Source organism: Psittacula echo (genome assembly GCF_963264785.1).
Source record: "Psittacula echo genome assembly, chromosome: 6".
NCBI classification, from domain to species: domain Eukaryota; kingdom Metazoa; phylum Chordata; class Aves; order Psittaciformes; family Psittacidae; genus Psittacula; species Psittacula echo.
In genome coordinates, this window is record NC_137743.1 from 62,848,080 (window position 1) to 62,870,066 (window position 21,987).

At 36.9% G+C, this 21,987-nt stretch overlaps 2 protein-coding genes across 3 annotated transcripts in view; both read right to left on the reverse strand.

The window, feature by feature from the left end:
• Positions 1–9,642, reverse strand: part of LOC308223272 (prolyl endopeptidase FAP-like) — a gene marked incomplete at its 5' end in the record, with an annotated part of 41,762 nt that extends 32,120 nt beyond the window's left edge. The window contains 4 exons of the mRNA XM_080622027.1: positions 239–334; positions 8,031–8,115; positions 9,390–9,453; positions 9,593–9,642. Coding sequence (XP_080478153.1) covers positions 239–334; positions 8,031–8,115; positions 9,390–9,453; positions 9,593–9,642 — 295 coding nt within the window. The remainder of the gene's footprint in view (positions 1–238; positions 335–8,030; positions 8,116–9,389; positions 9,454–9,592) is intronic.
• A 4,471-nt stretch (positions 9,643–14,113) lies between these two features.
• The window catches only part of IFIH1 (interferon induced with helicase C domain 1), a gene marked incomplete at its 5' end in the record, with an annotated part of 30,979 nt that continues 23,105 nt past the window's right edge, over positions 14,114–21,987 (reverse strand). The window contains 6 exons of one of the 2 annotated variants that reach the window (XM_080621513.1): positions 14,114–14,926; positions 15,037–15,130; positions 16,975–17,165; positions 17,499–17,660; positions 18,318–18,467; positions 19,931–20,187. In XM_080621513.1, coding sequence (XP_080477639.1) covers positions 14,744–14,926; positions 15,037–15,130; positions 16,975–17,165; positions 17,499–17,660; positions 18,318–18,467; positions 19,931–20,187 — 1,037 coding nt within the window. In that variant the 3' untranslated portion in view covers positions 14,114–14,743. The remainder of the gene's footprint in view (positions 14,927–15,036; positions 15,131–16,974; positions 17,166–17,498; positions 17,661–18,317; positions 18,468–19,930; positions 20,188–21,987) is intronic. The other variant, XR_013957227.1, reaches the window with a different exon arrangement.

A 21,987-nucleotide genomic window follows, 5' to 3' on the forward strand; every position in this document is an offset into this window, starting at 1 on the left:
ACACTGAAAGCCTCTGTAAAATTATACTTGACTCAAACATGTCTGTTGAAACATTAAATACCTGGAATTTCTAGAATGACTGACAGAATAGTAAATTTCAACCACCAGTTTTGACTGGCAGATTGTTTAATTTCATAGTTAGCATTCATTCACAGTAAAGCTGGAAGGAAAATACATTTCTGAGTCTGAAATACATATTAGAAAGGCTTATGTACTTTTGAGGAAAGGTTTTACTTACCTGACACCCAATATGGAAAAAATGTTTTATATTGGAAGTTTCCATTCAAGTAATCCTCTAGTGTAAGAGCTCTGGGTCCATCATCTGTTTTGGCAACTAAGACGATAGAAAGTTTCTGTTAATACAATGGTGTGAAGTGTGAAAAAAAAAAGGAAAAAAAGAAGCAGTTACTAGTCCATTATTTCTTTACCTTTTTTTTTTTTTTTTTTTTTTTTTTTTTCACTATTTAGCACCAGAGAATATTGAGGATAGCATAATCCTGGAAGTACACAGAGAGCAGGCACAGCAGAAAGTTTTCTGATACTGTTTTGGTAAGGTCCACACAAAACCACAAACTAATTTAGTTCACCCAGTCATTTATTCACTCAGATATATTTACTTGCAGACCCTGTGAGTCCCAGAAGGGCCTTTTCCACACAGAAGACAAATCAAAGGGTTTTTTTAAGCACGGTTTCATGAACTTGTGTGCTATGTAGAGACAACTATTTTAATAGGGATTTGCACATATTCAGCAGACTCAAACAACAGGATGTACTTACAAACCCCTACTGCCAAATTTCATAAAAATATCTCATCAACCAGAGTTAGAAGATGGACATAAGGCTTCCAAAATGATCACCATTCACATATTTCTCTTAGTAGCTACATGAAAAAATAATAGATGAAGGTATGCTGATAAAAAAATGATGAAAAGTAATGAATGAATGAACATGAACTTTTAACTTTTAATTTAATGCTGCAAAAGAAAATTGGCAATGATTCTGGAGAGAAGAAAGGTACTCTGATATTAGATTTCTAAGCATATTGGATAGCTACATAAAAATAAGGAACAAAATTGTGTCTGGTTTTGTGGCTTTTGTCTGACTATATTTCCTTCCAGTGCTAAACACCCTAAGCTAGGGCAGAATTTAAATACCAAATTTAAGGACAAACACCTATATGGGAATTGGGTAATGTTGAAAATGCTGGTTTGCTAAGTGCATGAAAGTGAAAAAATTCCTTTGCAAAAATGTGGAAAAAAAAAAAAAAAAAAAAAAAAGCAGCAAAGACCTATGCAGCTCACAAGAGAAAGAGCACTCAAAATATTTAATCCTCAAAAGACAGGAACATTTCTGATAAAGGCCTTTTTTTAAAGTTCAGTACCACAATAATTACAGCTTTTAAGTCTAGGCATTCTGGATTCTATGCTTTCCTCCTTTAAAATCAAGGGGACTTTTGCCATAGTCTTCAGAGATAGAGGAGATGTCACACTGCAGCTCAGTAGATCTCTGCCCCTTCCCCTGTTTGTTCCTTCAGAGCAATGAGATGACAGCCAGATAATCAAGATGACTCGTTGCCCTCAGGTTTCATATCATGCTCCATCACTTCCTCATTACAGCTGCCCCCTCTGTTGAGATCACACTGACTTTCTGGGAAATGTTTCTTCATATTCTCTTCCATAGTACTTTATAATGACAATACATGATTTCTTCTGGTAAGTGACTATTACTTACTGTAGAATACACATGTCAGGTTGACTGTTGACACTAGCCTTGTCTGCACTAATGCAGAAGAAAGCTGTCATGAGGAATAAAACTGAATGCCAATCCACAGGCAAAAACCTACCGGTATAAACTCTGAGCTAGCAGTATGTCCAGAAAATATCTCAAGAAGTTCAATAAGAAGTTAATTCTTCTTGCTAATGCCATGACTGTATATTAGAGATCTTTGATATGTTAATGATAAGCTTAGAAGATGTCAAGCTCTTAAAAAATTGCATAGAAAATAATTCCAAACAAGAATTCACTTCTGTTTATACTGAGTGATTATTACTTATCACTAGCTTCCAGTTTAAATTCCCCATGTGAATATGCCTATTTGCAAAAGAAATCCACTGTTAAGATCTATTTCTATGGCTGTGTGTATCGGAGGCTTATATTTGCAGTCCTTTTTGATACCTTAATTTGGTAAAATTTCCTGGTTCCTTCTCTCAGATTAAGAGAATTTTTTTACTAAAAAGACAAGCAATATCACAAATGTCTCTTCTCTGGTCTAATTTTCACAGCTCTAATTTAAACCTTTACACTGTTAGCCATCTCACATACATACTTAATATTCTGTGATAATTTATTATGACTGCTAATGATTTTCAAAATGTGTCCACTCCTATCTGAATTTCTACCAGTGGACTGAAAAAAATGTGAACACAACTATTTCTTACTTGATTACTTATAATTTTGAATGCTTGTCTCTAGGCAACAGAAGATATCTTTAAATGCTTTAAATGCTGTAATTAAAGGCACCATCTTTAATAGTTTTCTATAATTGTTGCTGATTCTTTCTTCTGTAACTAAAGACTGGTTCAATAATAGTATTCAAGATCTCTGCTCACAGAATAAACCCTAACATGAAGATTACTTTACAAGTCTGCAGCACTATACAGACACTGATTTGGATGACTGTTGGTGAGCCTGGTAAAGTCTTTTGTTGTGTTTTGTTTCTCTAAGAAATAACAAAGACGAAAAAAGATGTCACGGGACAAGGAAGCAAATAGCTGAGCAAACCACAGAAATGAAAGCTTACCAAATTTCATCTTTGCTGTTTTCCCTTCACCACCCCACTGTCTCAGTTTTAATCCTTTGTGGTCCATTTGCATCCATTTACAGCATGTAGTTCTGTATTTCTGTCTGCACCAAATCAGTTATTTTGCTTCCCAGTGTAACTAACTTGCTTTATATATTCCATGATCATAAATATTCACTTGTGCAGTTGAGTGTATTCAACATACATAATCATGGTGATAAAAGCCTGTAAACATCTATTAAATGTTACTGGCTTTAGACAGACGCCTTCTCCTTTACTGTTCAGTTCACTGTTGTGAGAGAGCTTAATAAACACAAAAAGATAGACTTTCAGTTACATTAAGCTCAGATTAACTTTATGCACAGCAATCCATCACTATGAAATTCTGTTTGTATTATCAGGATTATTCCCTTTCAAAGACCACTAGACCAATACAACCCTTGCATTAGATTTCAAAGCCCTGTTGACTTATTCTACAATGTGGTCTAATGTGCATCCATATAAATAGTGTCTACTGCTGCCAAATTAAAGAAAGTATACATAACAATCAATAAGTATTCAGTTTTCTGTATTTTTTATTTTATATATGTAATTGTATATAGGTATTTTATATGTATTTGTAAGCAATTAATATATATGTATTTTTATATGTATTTTATTTAGCATCCACTGCTACATGGCAAGATGACTTGCAAATGAAAACTGGTTATCACGGTACCATATTCTGCTTCTGGACTAGATTGTCCATTCTCATCTCTGTGGTTTGACGCTGAATATCTAAAGCACAAGTTCGTTCAATATGCACAGGAAAACAGCCTTCCACTTGAGGAGACCACAGCTCAGTTCAGCATCAGAAATTAATTCCAACACTCCTGATCCTGCTCCAGAACTTCTGGTCACACTCAGTTCCACATCAGCTCAATCTGCATGTCTATTCCCACATCACATTCGGTCATTTTTTTGTGAGGTGCAACACTGGTTTCTCAGTGAAAACTACTTTAAAAACACCCTTTGGAATGAGAAGAAAAGATGAAGTCTGAACAAGTCATGTTCCTCAGTATGATACAGCTCCTGTTAGGAACAGAAAGTGTGTGCAGAAAGCTAAAGCATGCTAGAATGAGAATGGTTTAGTTTACTATGGACTCTAACATCTCTACTGCTAAGGATCTAGGAAAGGGAAAAAGCTCTCCTCTCTAACGATAGACTAAGACAGAATCACTATAATCCCTTTCAGTTATTGAAAATAATGCTTTCAGAGAATACAAAGAAAAGATAGTATAAAAATTTAACCTTGGAACATAGCCATCATACTGCATTTCTAAGCATAGACTTGGAAAGATTTAGTTTGGTAACCTCTTTAAAAGAGTCCTAAATCAGAGTATTTATTCTGCCACCAGCATGTGAAAATTAATGCACAGAAAATTAATAGAGCCTGTTTTGGGTAAGCACTTCATGCCAATTTAAGAATCTAAGTGACAAAGAGTTTCTTCAAACCACTAGTCAGATTTAGAAAGAAAAGGCCCACCCAACCCCACAGTCCTAGCAGTATTGTCACACACTGCTGCTGCACAAGCATAGCAGACTGAACCCTCTTAAGGGAATATAAACTAATGGAGAATGTAGGGTTTATCTAGAAAGATTTTCACATGAATTCGTACTATTTTTTCTTTATGCAGTCTAAAGTACCAGACAGAAGAGGTATGAATTAGTTTAATCCATCCTAATATTGTTTTTTACTTTGTTCTAATAACCTTATGCTAGCTCTCTGCCATCAGTGTACAGGCTTACTTATATATGAGCCTGAGCTTGTAGCTAAGGCTGAACCACCAGATTTTTGTGGAAGCATACTGTCACAGTAATCTATTGATTTTCAATTACAAGAAACTTCAGCAACAGTGGAGAGTTTATAATCTCTAATTGTCACTTGCCAATTTTGATAGATGTCCGAGAAGATGAGAATTTCTCTTTATTACTGTTTTAAGTCAAATATCCGACACACATTTAAATTAGAAAACAGGAACAAAGAGCATTGTCTCTAGCTGACTTTAATGCCAGCAACCAAATTCTTGACTGGAAGCATTTTTCTTCCACTCCACAATGATGGAAGCAATCCTGCTTGACTCTGCAACAGAACACAAGGAAGAATTTATTGAAAATGGATTTGGCTGGTGTGTAGCAAAGAACACCACCTGTTCCTAAGAAACTGGCTGCTCCACTTCCTGGCTAAGAAGTATGGCCTCTGATCCAATCTGCAACATCAGAGAGGGAGGGGCTTGGTCTCAAGTCTGGGTCAAGTGTACAATGGGGAATAGTGCTCTTTTGGCTTTAGTTAAGAATAATGTTGATAACACACTGATGTTTTAGTTGTTATTAAGTAGCACTTACCCAAGTTAAGGACTTTTCAGTCTCATGCGCTCTGCCAGTGAGGACGGGTACAAGAAGCCAGGAGGGAGCACAGCCAGGACACCTGACTTGAACTAGCCAAATGGGCATTCCATGCCACAGAACAACATGCTCAGTATATGAACTGGGGGCAGTTGGCAGGAAGGGACCGATTGCTGCTCAGGGACAGGCTGGGCATTGGTCAGCAGGTGGTGAGCAATTGTATCTTGCACCACTTGCTTGTTTTTTGTTTCTTTTTTTTTTTTTGTTTGTTCTCTCCCTCTTTATTTCCTATTATTATTATTCTTGTATTTTACTTTATTTCAATTATTAAACTGTTCTTATCTCAACCAATGGATTTTGCCTTTTTTTTCTTGATTATCCTCCCCATCCTACTTGAGGTTTGGGGGGGGGAATGAACAAGTGGCTATGTGGTACTTAGTTGCCAGCTGGGCTTAAACCATGACAGTTCTGATTCTGAATATTCATTAAAAATAGCAAAAGGAAAGATTAATTTGGTGCCTAAGAAATACATTCAGTTAATTGTAACTGCCTATGGTTTTGCTATTGCTTTTCAACTGCAGACAAATTTGTTTTTTCTTGTTTATGCTGCAGAAGAACAGGATCAGATACAGCAGCATGTAAGTGAAAAGAACCTTTGTGAACAGTTTACAGCTGGGTTATCATAGTTAGGTAAATTATCGAGCACATCCCTAGCTCAAGGAAATGTCAAAACCCCATCACTAATTTCTTAGGCATAGATGCCACTCACTATATTGAGATTGCCCATCTTGCTTTTCTGAGCCCCACAGAAATTGTGTATAACTGCAACTAAGTATTTTCCCCGACTGTCATCTACAAACAGATAATTGTTTTCCAGTATAACTTTTGAGAATTTTTCAGTTTTATACTCTTCCATGTGTAAACCAAAACCAGCTATCACATTTTGAGATGTTTGAGGAACATAAAGTTACTAGAAACTTAGCAGACAAAACCAGAACTAAATGTTTCTTCCTGTTCTTTCAGAATTACAGATGACATTTTTCTTTGCTGATTTCTTAAGCAGAAGTTTAGTTGGTCTGTGTCTATACATTCCTCATATGCAATTAATTGTCTTGCTAGATTGCCACATCCTTTCAGTTAAGCAGCAGCAAAGGTGGAATGTGCAAACAACATTCCATTTCTGTAGCCATTTCCTGTCTTTGACTTGCAAAATTTATAACCGCAAAATGAACTCATATTTTTCCATTAACAACTGATCAGTACACTACAAAGAATTTGAAAATGTTTTGAACAGGTAACTGATTGAAAGACATTTGAACAGGTAACTGCATCACTTGCAGTTCTACCTGTGAATAAGAAGACATAATCAGATGTGTTGAATATAATTGTGTTCAACATAGAATCATAGAATCGTTACGGTTGGAAAGGACCTTAAGATCATCTGTTGTTTATTCCACAATTGTCTAAAATACTTTTTCAAAAGCATTCAGTAAAGAAAGATAAATTCTTTATCATCTTACTGAATCTAAATGTGATGTCTGATGTGACAGACACCAAGTCACTATTCCAAGAAACTATACAGATGAAATGAGTTCTTTGTAATGGCTGAAGTACCAAAGAGGCTCAAAATAAGACTAGTGAGCTGGTATGTAATAACCTCAGAAGGGAAAACACATTCACTTCCTCCTACAGTACCTTCCATGATCTATCCTTGATATGATCTATCTTCATATTCACATGCTGCATGACAGGATCAACCATAACTGCTTCAGAAACCTCCAACTCTTCTTTCAACAAAACAACCCATGATCACTATATTCCACAGAAATACTATGTAGTAAAGAGATTTCACCTTTCACAAACCCTGCATATTACTTACAGTATCTAACTTGCATAAGACAAATAGATAACTGATTTAGCACCACTTAGTTCTAAATGCAAAACTGATTTCTTAATCTTGGTCACACTGACAACATGTGAACAAAGAATAATAATTAAAAAAACAAAGCCCCTTAAATAGATACTGTTAGTGGAATGAAGGCTTTTTATTATTACTTTAATTATTTTAGAGGCATTCAATTAATCTGCTACAGTGAAAGGGTCACATAAATACTTATATTGCCCTTAATACACCTCTCATAGAAAAAAATTACCATAAAGAGAATGCCACTCAATCTCTAAATTTCAAGCCACACACACTTCAGACTTTTCTAGAGGACTCAGCAGATCACACTGTGTTAATTTTCCTACAGCTGGCATAATAATACTAGAGCAAATATATATGTAACAGTATATAACAATAATAGAGCAAACAGAGCAAACTATGCATCCCTATTTTATACAATGCTGTCTTTAATTTTTAAATGCAATAATAAGTATATTCACAATCATACCCTACCTACAACAAAATGTTCAACTTGTAATTGAATAGAGAACTTCTGTAATTATTACACAACAATTTAAAACCAAATACAAGTTCACCAAGCTAAACGAAATTACTAACAGTTTGTGAGAGTCTCCTAACCTCTAACACAAAAAATAACAAAATATGAGATCTCGGAATTATTTTTGCAGTCCTGTCCAAGAACATTATATATCATGCACAAGAAAGTTAATTCAGGTGCTTTTCACTACAAGGAGTTCCTTGTTTCAGCATCTGCTGGCATTTCAATCCTACCTTCAGGATATTCAGCTGTCAGTACATTTCTGTAAAGTGATAAAGCTGTAACAAGTCTGACAGGACAGGACAACCCTAGAGATGACTTAACAAACTTTTGTGAACTTTAGAAGCCATAACAGCTAAAGATACTCTGTTTTGCACTACATTACATTACAAATGCCTTACCTCTTGATGGAAGCAGTATAATACACATCAGTAATAAGGTAAGCAAAAGGCATATAACCACGCCAAAAATTATTTTTAGCTGGGTCTGCAGGACAGAAACAAACAATAATTACATTTCTAATACTGTCTGAAGCATGCTTCCATGGCTTCTAAATAATTAAATCCTTTCACTCTCTAACTGCTGCAATCCGTACAAGAAACAAGCAAAAACGTCCCTGCAGTACATTTGAAAGTACTTTCCTTTCCTTTTTCTTTAAAACAAATACTTTCACGTCAGAGCCTGGCCTTGTGCAATAGCTGACAGTTGAGAACAACAGATATAAATGTTACCAAACGCAGAATTCGGCAGCATACAGACCTTCATTTTCCTGCTGTATTCTAAAAGAATGTAAATTCTCTCTTCTGGGTGTTGGTCAGTGGATCTAGGAGAGGAGTTTGAGAAGGCAGTGTCTGTTTTCACAGTTGGAAGCCAAACCTCTGGCTGACTTTTTTCTTTCTTTTTTTTTTTTTTTCCCCCTACAGACTTTTGAAAACTGTGCCAAATTTCAAAGGGTTTCCATAAAATTAGAAACACGCTTTCGGGGAAGTTTTAGGACCAGAAATGGACCGTGGGTGGCTATATGGGTGGTGATTATATACTTCCCACCAATGTGAGCTATAACCAACATCTGCTTACACTAACTTGAGGGTTTTATGACTCAACAGTTACTTGATATGTACTGTTTTTCTCTGAAAAGTATCTACTGTGTATTTTGGCAATCCTTGCATTCTCAGGACATAATCATGACCTTATTTCTGCTCTCTACAGCAAAATTCAAAGAAAACCCCACAGCTTTATTGTTTATATATAATTCATGTATATTTACTTTCTGAAACAATAAATGATGGCGTAAGAATGCAAAACAAGAAGCAGAAACAGATATAATTTAATGTGTTCCACATGTGAGGAGAACTGCATTTTTTCTCAGAAAACGATAAACTTCTTCAGGCCATGTAAGGAGAACGCAGAGAAGTAAATATCCACAGGCCCAGTGCAAATTCTGAAACGGTGCTTAAACCACCAACTGCACGTATTTTATTTAGCTCATTGAAATGAGGTCAACTGAAAACAGGGAAAACTTCTGTTGAGACTGCAGTGTCAAGTTACATAAGAGATACCTCTGCAGCGAGAAGTATCGCTCCAGAAGGGAAGCAGCAGCATGCCGTGCTCATTAGGCTGACTTTACCCACGTATCCTTACTCCCGGTGTGCCTCGGAGCCGCCCCGGGGAAAGATGGCGAAGGGGAGGCCGCTCCCCCGAGCCGGGGCAGCGGGGTTTATGAGGGGGGAGCAACAGCCGGGCTGGGAGGGGAGACTAACGGTCGGCGGGAAGCAGGCACGCTGCCCCCTGGCGGCAGTGCGCACCGTAGCGGCGCAATCCGGGCTGAAAAGAGACAAAACAGTTAAAGGAGGCACCATGTCTTAGGGATGGTAGCGCCACAGAGCCTGCCCCGCATAGCCCCGTATCCCGCAGGTAGCTGGGTCCTTCAGGAGCCCTCTGCGCGATCGGCTCCTTCCTTCACCGCTCGTTGCTGTTCCCCAGCACCGCCCATGCTTTCAGGCTTGCTGGCATCGCTCCGTGAAGTTGGATGCTGTTTAGCACATCTGCACATGCCCTGCGATGCACAATAACTTATTACCAATGTCCAGGTCTCAGAAGGATGGTCTCAAAAAGGAAATCCTTCCAGTCCTCCTGCCACAGAGCCAGTATCATTCTTTCAGATGCTTAACCTGAGCCTGAGTCTAGGCCCTGCATTTCAGATGTATTAGGAAAAAAAACCAACCAACCAACAAAAAACCCCAAACAAGCAAACAAACACCCCAAAACCAAAGAGGGGGGCAGTATCATACTCTTCAAGGTATTCATTCTTACAATGTGCTGGCAGGAAACCAAGGGCCAGCCAACAAACCAACCAACCAAGGACCTGTGCAGGGTGTTCTGCCCCACAGCCATGGGTTCAGGCTTTGTGTTATGTACAGAAGGGCATCAGGTATGGCAGCAGCTGAACTAAGCTACAGCACAAAGCCTGTTGTCCACTTAATGCCTGTAGCTTCCCAGTCATTACACAAGGTGCCCATGCCAGAGGGGAGACAGTGCCCGGTGCTGGGCCTTCCTCTGGTTGGCCTCCACAGCCTGCTCAGGGAAGCCAGGCCCAACCACACCCCCAGTCCAGGCTCAGCTTCCTCCTTGCTGCTGCCTCAGCCTACGTGGCAAATATCAATCATCAAAGGCGGCCATAAACCAACAGAACATTCACTAGATTTGACATGAGACTTAGAGACCACAAACTCAAAGTTGCAGGTTGGGCTTCAGCATTCTTATTTTGCATGTGGAGTCTGCTGAATGACCTCACCTTTCTCCCTGCATTAGCTTTGTATTTCTCTTCTGTACTTAACACCAAAAAAGGAAAAATAAGAGGGTGAGGAAGGGAGTGCAAAATGGTGGTGCCTCTGTGTGAAGTCAGACACGGGGACTATGATTTTTCAGAGGTTAACAAGGACCAAGTACCCAAATCTGACTGAAATTCAGTAGAACCCCTCTGGCTCTTTTGAAAATCAAAAATGAGATTAAATAGGTTCCCTGTCACATGAAACTGTCCAGCAGAAGTTTGACCAATGTTTTACAGAGAAATAAACCTCAGTGTATTACCAACAAAGATAGTCAAGTTATCACCTTAGCCTAACAGTATGGGCTGGAATTTGAACCCTAACCATTACGCCAGCCTTAGTGAGGCAGCAGCTCATCAGGGCAGTGTTTTGGCAACACTCCTTATATTATATTAGGCTTGGTGGGGGGATTTTTGAAAAGATATTAAAATCAACTGTCTGAAAAAGTGATATGAAACATGCCTTGTTTTCCCATAAACCCAGTTTCCCTCTCTCCTTAGTTCTTGTCACAACAACAAAGTACGAATTATAATGTTTCTGAGTACGATCCATTCTGTTGACACAAGCCATGTAAGTAAAAAGAGCTGAAAAGGCTAAAATACATTGTTCCTGATACACTGTATATGAAGAGCAGAACTGAGCTCAAAAACAATAGGTTCCTAACAAGATAAACTGCAGCTACTCAGAATTCCCAAAACAGAAAAGGATTGTGACAAATTATTTTTCCCCATGTAACTCGTGCTTCTCATTCATATTTCCAAACAGTTACTTATTTCCTAGCATTCTGTGCTGCCATATGTATTTTCAATACACAGTTCAGAGAAATAGATTTTTTTCCTACCAACATTGGCTATTTCTGACAACCAGAACATCACAAAATTGCAAATGGAGGTTTTGATCAGGCTACTTTTCAATTCCAAATCTGCAGCTTCCTCTAATGAATGCATACTTAAAGAATGCCTCAAAGGAAATGCTTCAAACTCACATGATCGAAAAGACTTTACTTACTATACACTGCATACTATGGTTTGTTGGTTTTTTTTTTTTTTTGTTTGTTGGTTTTTTTTTTTTGTTTTGTTTGGTTTTTTTTTTTTTTAATTTGGTAGTCTAATTATTTAGGCATGTGCTGTAGTAAGATTAACAAAGATTGCAGCCTTAGAAGCAAAGCAAAATTTACCTGGCAAATTCTGTATATCTATTGCTCCTAACACCTGAACCCCCTTCTCTGGACTGTTTATACTAGCACCAGTGAATAAACAAACAGCAATTCTTTCAACAGCCAAAGCTTTTCCTAACTCCTGCAACATTAGAACTCCATAATGTAAGATAGAAATAAACGTGTAACGAAGTTAGAAAAATGGTGAATCAGTTGGAGAAATGAAAAAATTATGGAACAGATAACACATACATTAACAGATAAACATAGTTTGTACAGCAACTATCCAACCAGTTATGCAACTACTCTAAGGTTACTCGGTATTTACATGTCATAGATGACGCCATGAAGATTTACAGATATCAGTTGTGCATGACATCAGAACAAAAGTTGATAAAATAATGAAAATGTAACTAAAGCTTAACCAGTTCTTAAGTAGCCATACACATAGCTAGACAAATTCCCAGCAAGTAATAGTTTTTCTTCTTTCCACATTTGTGAACAAATAAAAGCTGTAAGTAGAAAATACAATCAGGATTTGCCACACTCCCTGGAGGACTTTGGGTCCATAAAGGCAATAAATGCAAAAGTAACTAGCAGATAAAACATGGAAATTTAGCTTGTTTTTTACAACTTCATACTTCCTGCATGAACAATATAGGCATGCTTTACAACCCCATTCAGAGACAATAACTTGAAGTGGAAATTCCTTATCCTACACACCAGAAGGATTCATTTGAGGTTCATAATGCATTATGCTGAAGTGAGATTGTGCAAACACTCTTTAAGCCTTGGTGATAATGTGGCTGAGTCACACTAGGAACTGGGAGGGTACCAGCAGCACACTAGTGAACTACAAGAAGACTAGGCATGTTTGTGATACAACCCTGTTGCACTTAAATATAGAAGAGAAATCCAGCTGCATATGCTCTTGTTCCTTCAAATAAAGGGAAGTGTCAAAAGCTCAGATATCAGAAAATCTACTCCGCACAGAATATTATTTGATTGAGGACCCAGCAGAAACCTATGTAACAATATAATCTTTCAACCAGGGTTTTACACTTCTTTTAAAGTGCTGAAGAAATTACTTCAGACTCCTGAAAATGCTATGTACAGTGATTAAGTTACATAACTATAGCAACTAATTAATACAGAAATCCAGAGATGATCTGGATGATGATTATTTACCAAGAGAGACTATGCTAATAATGAATTTTTAGTATATTTGATAGCACTATGCATATGAGCAAATTACATCTTGAATTACAATCATGTGTGATCTCCGACATTTTAAAATAGATTCTTAGATCAATGTGTAAAAGGTGTAACATTTGCCCAGAAATTAATGCAAAATCATCAGATTCCAGAAGCAGCCAAAAGCTTCAGTATTAAGCAAAAGTGTTACAATACAAGAGAGAATAACTTAGTTTCTAAGAAAAATAGATGAGGGGAATGGTTTAAGTTTTTTAACTAAGTATCTAATGCTGAATAAATAAATTGGTAACGATTTCATATTTGTTCTGCCCTGCACAATACATAAAGATAAGAGCATTATAAAAAGATATACACAAATATAAACCACATACATTACAAACTGTTTACACTCCTTGTCTCCCAGTGGCCTTTGTGAATTAGTTGTATTGTTCAAAAATATCTGTGAAATTGCTGTGTCTTGAAACATCTTTGCATATATAATCTCTTAACTCTCAACACACCTGATTTCTTTTTACAGTCCAAAGGTAATTATTGGTATAAATCACTGTTATGGAATAATTTCAACCTATAAACCAGCTACCATTTCTGTAATTTTAGTGACTTCTAATCTACAAGACTGCTAGATTGAAAACTCATCAGCATGCATATTTGTTTCATTTCATAGTGTATCAGCCTGTATCAGATTGATGACATCTGAAATGTGCTGCTCTTCGATTCGCAGTCAGAAATTAGATCCCCCCCACCGAAACAAAGCCAGAAATATAAAGAAAACCCCACCCACCCCCAAAATCTGGTCCTGTTGCAAACATGAAATGAAATCTGACTTTAAGAAAGTGTTCCTTTTAAAAATGTAGAGCAATTACAGATCTAGCCATAATAAGATTCTTTTTTGCTGGGATATACTTTTCAGCTATGTTGTTAACTTAGAAATTTTACCTGGGGCTACTGAAGTATTTACATGTTCATGCTCATAAACATACCACTTTACCCTGAATTTGCAAAGCTGACTGTTATAACAACAAACAGACCTTCTTTCCACTCTCCAATATCTTACTTGCAAATAGGGGGAAAGGGAAATCTGTCAATGAAATAAATATGGAGACACATTATGCTATTTTTACAGTTGGAATACCACTATCCTTTAAATTTCTAGGGTGAAACTGTGGTAGTATTATTGTCAAAATACTTACAGTGAAAGAGAATAAACAGTACCACAGTTGCCAAAGGCTAATCATTACATTAATTTATTGAAAAAAATACATACCTCATTATATAGTCAGTTTAACAATCCAATTAAAGTAACACACAAAGTCACTTAGCATTGTGCTTCCTGGACAGTAAAATAATCAATTTCAAGTCAGGTTAAGGGCTTGATATTTTGAAATATCTTTTAACAGAAACTTAGTTTTAGTCTGTCAAAACGTATGAGCTTACAGCTAAAGATAAGAGGGGAAGAACTCAGTCATGAAAACGCTGATGAAGTAACACTGATGCAGAAATAACACCTAATCTTTTAACACAGCTTCTCTTTTGAAACACTTTATCTTCAAAAGGGTTATAGCAGGAAGAAAAACAGACAACGATCACCATGGCACATCTCATGATATCTGTCCTATGGTCTATGCTTGACAACAGGTCACCTAACACACTTCTGACAGTGTTGTCACCCCTTGATTGACTGTAGTGATTAGAGATGGGAATTTGTTCCATGGAGTACCAGAGCAATTCTGAGTGCAGACAAAAGCCATGTGACTTCGTCCTTCTTCCTTGGGTTTTTTTTATCTCTTCAAGACAGTTTCCTCAGGCCCAGGGGCTTTCACAGTATGTGATGCAGCACTTCTTATGGGACAAAGGAGCTTCTAATCAGCAGGAAGCGAAAAGTTGAAGAAGGGCTTTTAATTTTCATTTTAAGTACTTAATCTTCATCACTTGAAGGACAATGAGCTGCGTAATCAAAACCAGGGAACTTGATGGGCAGCTCTCTCCATTTCTTAAAAATTTCTTTTCTTGTCTTCTTGTCTTCAAACACAATCACAAAATTTATAATCTTTAGACAAGGCAGGTCAAGACCATGGTGAACCATCATATTTCCCCAAGCCTACAAGTATATGAAAATTACATTTCAGATAAAATACACCAGATCATTAGGCAAAAATAGATACAGACAACACCACCACCATAAAAGTATGAAAGTAAGTTTTTACTCACTTGTCCACAATCTTTACATATAACTTCTCCATTTGTCTGGTAATCAGCATTTTTATCTTGCAGCGTCTTATTTTCTCTTGTATGGTAAAGACTTCTGAAAAACAGACAGCGTGCATCAGATTCGCTGCTACATATGGACTTAAATAGTGACTACAATTGCTGAAGTCACATATGAAACATAAAAGGTCATAAACTCTGACTGCTGTGAACATTCAGGAGATGGAAGGATGCAAGGTCCTTTCATGCTCCTATGTAACAGTGAAATACAGGTGTCTTCCATGCCTCCTTTTGTAGCATTTCAGGAGCTGCACCCACCCTTATACACCCTCAAGTAGGAGCAGCAGGCTCTGTTATAACCAGGGATTGATCTAGCACATTCTTGTATCATTTAGTTTAGAGTACTTGGTCTTGAGGGTTACTACTAGCCTGTGCAGAGAGACTGTAAGAATTATTACCCTGTAGTCTGAATTGATGGGCAACGTTAAGCTGGCAAGACAATTTCATGGTAAAAATCTGGTAAAAGTTTAATGTTTAGGGCTGCAGCTCAATTTTAATTTTTTCAACATATGGGTACTAATTTCTCATAGCTCTTCACAAAGACACAAAATCTTTACAAATTTTTGTAAAAGACCAGTTACGTCTCAAAGAAACTAAAACTTTAGAGGGCAGTAACTTGGTAGGATGGTGTCAGACAATTAATAAAGCATGAGTGATCTGTAATATACACTACCCATTACAAATTTCCCACAGTATGCAAATGCAATTGAAGTTGAATTAAAACATTTTCTTGTACTCTAAATGTCCATTATAGGTGGTAAGAGAAAGTCACCTCCTGCCATCATGGCACGGAAAAGTTAAAACAGTTTAGCACAAATGTTTACCAAACTGGACTGCATTTCTTGCAGTGGAGCTAAGAAGCAAGAACACTGGAAGAACTAAAAGAGGTATGTCACCAGTACGCACATCCTATAAAAATACAACTGTCAATGCACAGCTTGTGGCTGATATGCTGCTTGAGTCACTGGTTATAGTCAAACTCTTATGCTGGGCCTGTTACTGGTATAAGTGTGTGGTTAACTGGTACTCACCTTTGGTTAGTTACACTGTGGAATACATACTATATTATACAATAAGTGACCTACTTAATATTACCACAGACCCTGTATTCTTTTCCAAAGTTTCAAACTCTGCTGTAGTGGTTTAACCCCAGCTGGCAACTAAGTACCATGCAGCCCTTGCTCACTGCCCTCCAGCGCTGGGTGGGCTGGGGAGGGGAGTTGGAAAAAGGCAAACTCCACGGGTTGAGATTAGTACAATTTAATAAAGTCAATTATTATTATTATAGTAAAAGAAAAAAGGGCAGGAATAAACCCCAAGAAACCCAAGTGGTGCACAATACAATTGCTCACTACCCGCTGACCAATACCCAGCCCATCCCCAAGCAGTGATCTGTCCCTTCTGGCCAACTCCACAAGTTTATATGCTGAGCATGATGTTCTAAGATATGTAATACCCCTTTGGCTAGTTCAGGTCAGGCTATGCTCCCTCCTGGCTTCTTGTGCCCCTCCTCACTGGCAGAGCATGGGAAATTAAGAAGTCCTTGACTTCAGAGTAAGCACTACTTGGTAACAACTAAAAGAGCAGTGCATTATCAGCATTATTCTCATACTAAATCCAAAACATGGCACTGCACCACCTACTAAGAAAAGAATTTACTCTATCCCAACCAAAACCAGGACAACCTTGAAATCAGGGGTAAGAATTAACATTTCCTTCAAACTCAGTAACTTTAAACTCCACAGAGCCTGGGACTTGACAATATTGGAATATTCTTTTTTTTCCCTCACAGGGCCTAGAGGGTTACAGGCCCTGTGCAGCTCTGCTGAAAAGAAAATCTGTTTCTCTTGGAAAGAGATGAAGTAGTTCATAAACACTTACTGGAAATCTCTTTTCACACTGACATGATGCATGTTTTCAATAACTCGTATGTCTTCCCCAGAACATACCAGCTTGTGGCAATTTTTGCATAAGAATGTTATCAGTGAAGGATTTTTCTTGTATGTCTTGTGCTGATGTCTCTTTGCCTTCATTTCTTTTTCCACTATACTTTGACACTGGAAATTCTGAATCTAGAAACAGATCAGTGAGAGCACTGTAATATTCTGGTGGAACGATAGTAATAGTTTGCTTTTTCAGTTATTTTACCCAGTTCATTAACAACATGACTTCTAGTCTGTTTTCCTGACTTATGTGTTTCCACCTTTACCAATGGAAAAGCATACTTTTCTAAAGGCCCAGAAAACGTAAATTATAAAACAAGTATTGGCAAAGCATTCAAGGCAATATGTAGTAACTAATATTATTTTAAATTTTCCTCCCCTAAATAGATTTCAAATAGAAAGTACTTCTTACAATATAAATCACTCTTCTTTAAAGGGAAAGCGCAGACTTGCAGTAAATACCTTCTTTAAATACTCCTCCTGTGGCATCTTCTGGACATGCTGAATGGCTTTATACATCATTTTCTCACGGAAAATATTAACATCTTCACGTTCAACAGCCCCTGAGCCACTCGAAGCCACAAGTGCATAGGTGCTCTCATCAGCTCGAGCTCGACCACGAGCCTGCAATTTGCAAGGAATGAAACATAAACAGCACAACATCACCACACAACATGTCTTCCTAGTTTTGTAAGGCAAGACATGTACTATTCCTAATGCAGTGTTCCCACAGAGGACTTTCTTCCACTTCCCTCAGACAGATAAAGAATCAGTGAATAACACATACTGTTTCTGCATTATCAAAGATATCTGTGAAAATAATACTCAGGAGGTTTGTAATTAGCATAGCATTTTGCAAAGCAGAAACTATATTTTGTCACCAAAAAGTAAACATACACTTAAATCTTAAATATATAAATATTTGTGTTCACAAATCTAGTGAGAACATGGAAAAAATGGTATTCTGATATGCAATTATTTCCTTTTGTTGGTGGTGGTACAAATTTCTTTTACATCAACCAGTCTCGTGATCATATTTTCATACCTTTTCTATTAAGAGAGAGATTTAAATGGATGTTTTACCATTACACATGGAGGCAAATGTTATACTGCATACAAACTGAGGATAGCAACTGGAAATGAACCTTGTTGCAAAAGTATTTTTTCTTTTAGCATGGAAGTGTTTCAAAGTTATCTCCAAACCCCAGGTATATGATTTACCACTTGCATATTCCAAGCAGAAAAGCACTTCAAAAAAAGAAGTTATCTGTAAACTCATACCTGCACCATAGCAATTTCATTGGTGACGAGGCCGTAGCGAATAACAATGTTACACTCTTTGATGTCTAGGCCTTCCTCAGCTACAGTAGTAGCAATAAGTAAATTCAAATTTCCACCTCGGAATTTATCAATAACTTCCCGTTGCTCATTCTGTACATGAAAAAAACAAACTAAAACTCAGTACATTAACTTTCAGTTTTAGTTTCTGTCAGTTTATTCTAATTAGGAGGTTTAAGGAATATAGTTCAATCATTTCAAAGTGGAGTGCCAAACATCAACTGGCTTCAACAACTGCATTTAAGCATCTTTCAAGATCACAAACACAGAGTTCCTATGAATGTAAGAGGTGTTCAGTGTCTTTTTTGAGGGATAAGGGAGCAGAAGCCAATCTTTCTAGGGTAACCAAGCTTAGAGATTTGTATCCTATTTCATAGGCACTAGGAGTTTTGATAATGTAGTTGCTCTATCATTTTTGAATTCTTTAAGTACTTATTCAGAGATTCTGGATTTCTAACACTTCGGTAATTTCAGTTTGAAGTACAGACTTCAGCATTTTCAAGTCAAGTTCCAAAATACTTAAAATTCCCCATAATAAATGGGGACTGTAATTTATTGATCTGGGCAGAATAAAAAACACAGAAAATTATACACTTGAAAAATAAAGCATCCAAAACACAGACTTATGAATTAGTTGGATATTTCAAAGAAGCTTGAGCATAGGACAGGAACTTCCTGTTTGCTATATTCAATTTCAAATTGTACAGGCTATGGTTTTGTTTGTGCAATGTGGTGCACAAATTGAATATAAAATTTTAATAGAAAACAAGAAACGTTGAGAGAACAATTCTTAACTCTTTTTTGAATTCAGAACAGCTGAAGGAAATGGAACCAGCAGTAAAACACACCATTTTTGCTTAAATGCTGAGGTTGCAATTTTATGTGCAGTAAAAAGCAGAATAGTAAAGAGGTTTTAGGATACTGACGTATTTTGTTTTGGAAAGGTTTAATCTGGAAGTATAAATCATAACAGAGATATTGTATATGAAATCAACACAATGGTACTAGATGGACTGTTGAGTGATCAATTGGGATATTTTCATGGAAAATTTTAGCAAATACTCTTTCAATGATTATGTGTCAGTGTAAAGCATACATATAAACTAGTGTAAGTTGGTTAAGCCATGGTATCAGAAAAAGACACGCATAATCAACATTGTAATTTTTTTCAATGTAGGGACTAAATATAATTTGAATTACTGTTGTCCTGGTAAATATAATCTCATTTAGCTATTGCATTTTTGCTACTGCAATTTTGTTCACTTCTTCCCATGCCTCATTACAACTCCTGTCCTTTTTGACTACATACTCCTCTAGGAAATGTCTGTTTCTCCTATTGCCATACAATCCAAAACCAAAAAACTTGTTTGTTGTAGAAAGAGAATTGCTCTGACATTGTTTTTGATCTATCCTGAGGATTATGAAAGTAAATTGCTGGCAGGTATGAAACCAGAACTCTCTAGGGTTCCAAACCTCAGTCTGCTTTCTAGTACTAAACTAAGTTATTTTCTCAAATCATGTACAAGATTTTAATGCTGTAGTGCATAGTTCTGTACCTGAGTCATGGGTTTCATTTCACTGTTATGTCCAGCACCAATAAGATAATGGGCCTTAATTCCCACTTCTTCAAATTTTGGGTTATCCTTAATCCACTGGAATAGAGCAAAGGCACTTAGCCGGGTCTTTGTGAAAATAATTCCTCTAGGTGTCTCAGTCTTCGTGAACTCCTCCATTAAAGTGTTTCGCAACTGTGTTAGCTTCTCATTTTCATATTCTGGCATTCTAGCCAACTCTTTCAGCTGTTTCTTTTTTGCTTTAAAAATAGCAGACATAAATTAAGGAAAAGTAACCATGTAAAATAACAGCTCTAGGGAAAAAAACCCAAAAACGAACAAGGGAAAGAGCAGCTTTCTATACAACTCACAGCATGGCTAATTCACATCCAGTTTGAAGAGCAGTGGCACACCAATTATTTTTCCAAGTATGTTTACATTTATTAAAAATACACTAATCAATCAAAATAAATCACCATTAACTTTTAAACATACACTTGATCTATATTTCATGGTAAAAATAAGCAAAAAACACCGTCTACACAACAGAAGTGGCACAGAGTTATGTGTGCAGAGTACGTTAAAGAGCTAAATCACAACTTAAAATTTCTGCAAAGCAGTTTTAAAATAACAGGAAGTTTTTCAAGGGGAAACAGATTAATATGCACAGCCCTCAGAGCTGATAATGTTTTTATAAATTTATGCATAAATTCTCCTTGGGACATTCACTGAAATAGGAATCCTCACTAGAAGCATGCAATGTAATAGACACCAGGATGGGCACACTGGTACTAGTATTGCGCTTTTTAAAGGCATTTCTATATGCTCAGTGAAATGTTAAATGAATGATGGCTTCAAACTGAAGGAGGGTAGATTTAGGTTAGATATTACGAAGACATTCTTTACTGTGAGGGTGGTGAGTTACTGGAACAGGTTGCCCAGAGAAACTGTTGGATGCCTCATCACTGGAAGTGTTCAAGGCCAGATTGAACGGAGCTTTGAGCAACCTGGTAGTGGAAGGTGTAGTAGTACCAATGCAGTGGTAGTCAATGTATCACAAACTACTACGCCACTTAGGCTGTGGCTTTCTAACTACATTCTTATCATGTTTTAGAATGTAATCAAACATATGAATACATACAAAAAGTAGGCAGATGTAACAAATTCCCATGATGCCCCCTTAGTTAAACATACCAAGGGCTGCAGCGAGTTTATCACCCAAAGATTAACTCCACTCTAAAGCTGGAAAGAGAAGTTTTAGATATTCTAAAAAGCTACTCCTGGCACCTTCAGTGGTAAAATAAAAAATAATAATTAAAAAAATATTAATTTTCAGTATCAGGTTCCTTGAATTTCATTTTCCTTCAGAAATGAAAGCAATCTAATGTCCTGGTTTCAGCTGGGATAGAATTAATTTTCTAGCTTAAGACAGGTATGAAGAGTCATTAAAAACCACGATGACATTATTTAAGCTAATCTATTTTTCTGAAAGATTTTTTTTAACATTTTCTGAATTTTTTAACAATGGGATTCTAAATTTGTAGTTCATAGGATACATGAAGCTGGGGTACATGCTATAGGAAAATCTATTTTCCTTTGTACTGCCCAGGAGCTGTAGGGAAGGGGAGCAAACTTGTCTACTTCTTCCTCCTTGGAAAGGCAGTAAGGGGAAAAACAGGCAAAAAAAGATTCCTGTGTGAAGGAATAAATGAATCCTAGTTCAGAGGTCTGAACGGTATGAACAAAGAGCAATTAATTTTGGTATTTGCAATTTAATCCTCTGTTTAATTCTCTCACTAATTGCTGTTTGCCTGAAACTTACACAGGACCATCACTCCCATCTCTTAGTATATAAACAAACAAAGCTTGGCAGAAAGGATTGGATAAAAGGTGTAATTTCATTACTTTTATATTCCATTTACTCAACATTTTGCCCCTCTAGAGTGTCTACTGGAATACATGTTCAATGTATCTATCAGAATGTCCTCAGGGACACTTTACTGGAGAAAATTAGAGAATAGTTTTTCCTTATGATCAGCAAATACTCTTTCAGCAAAAAT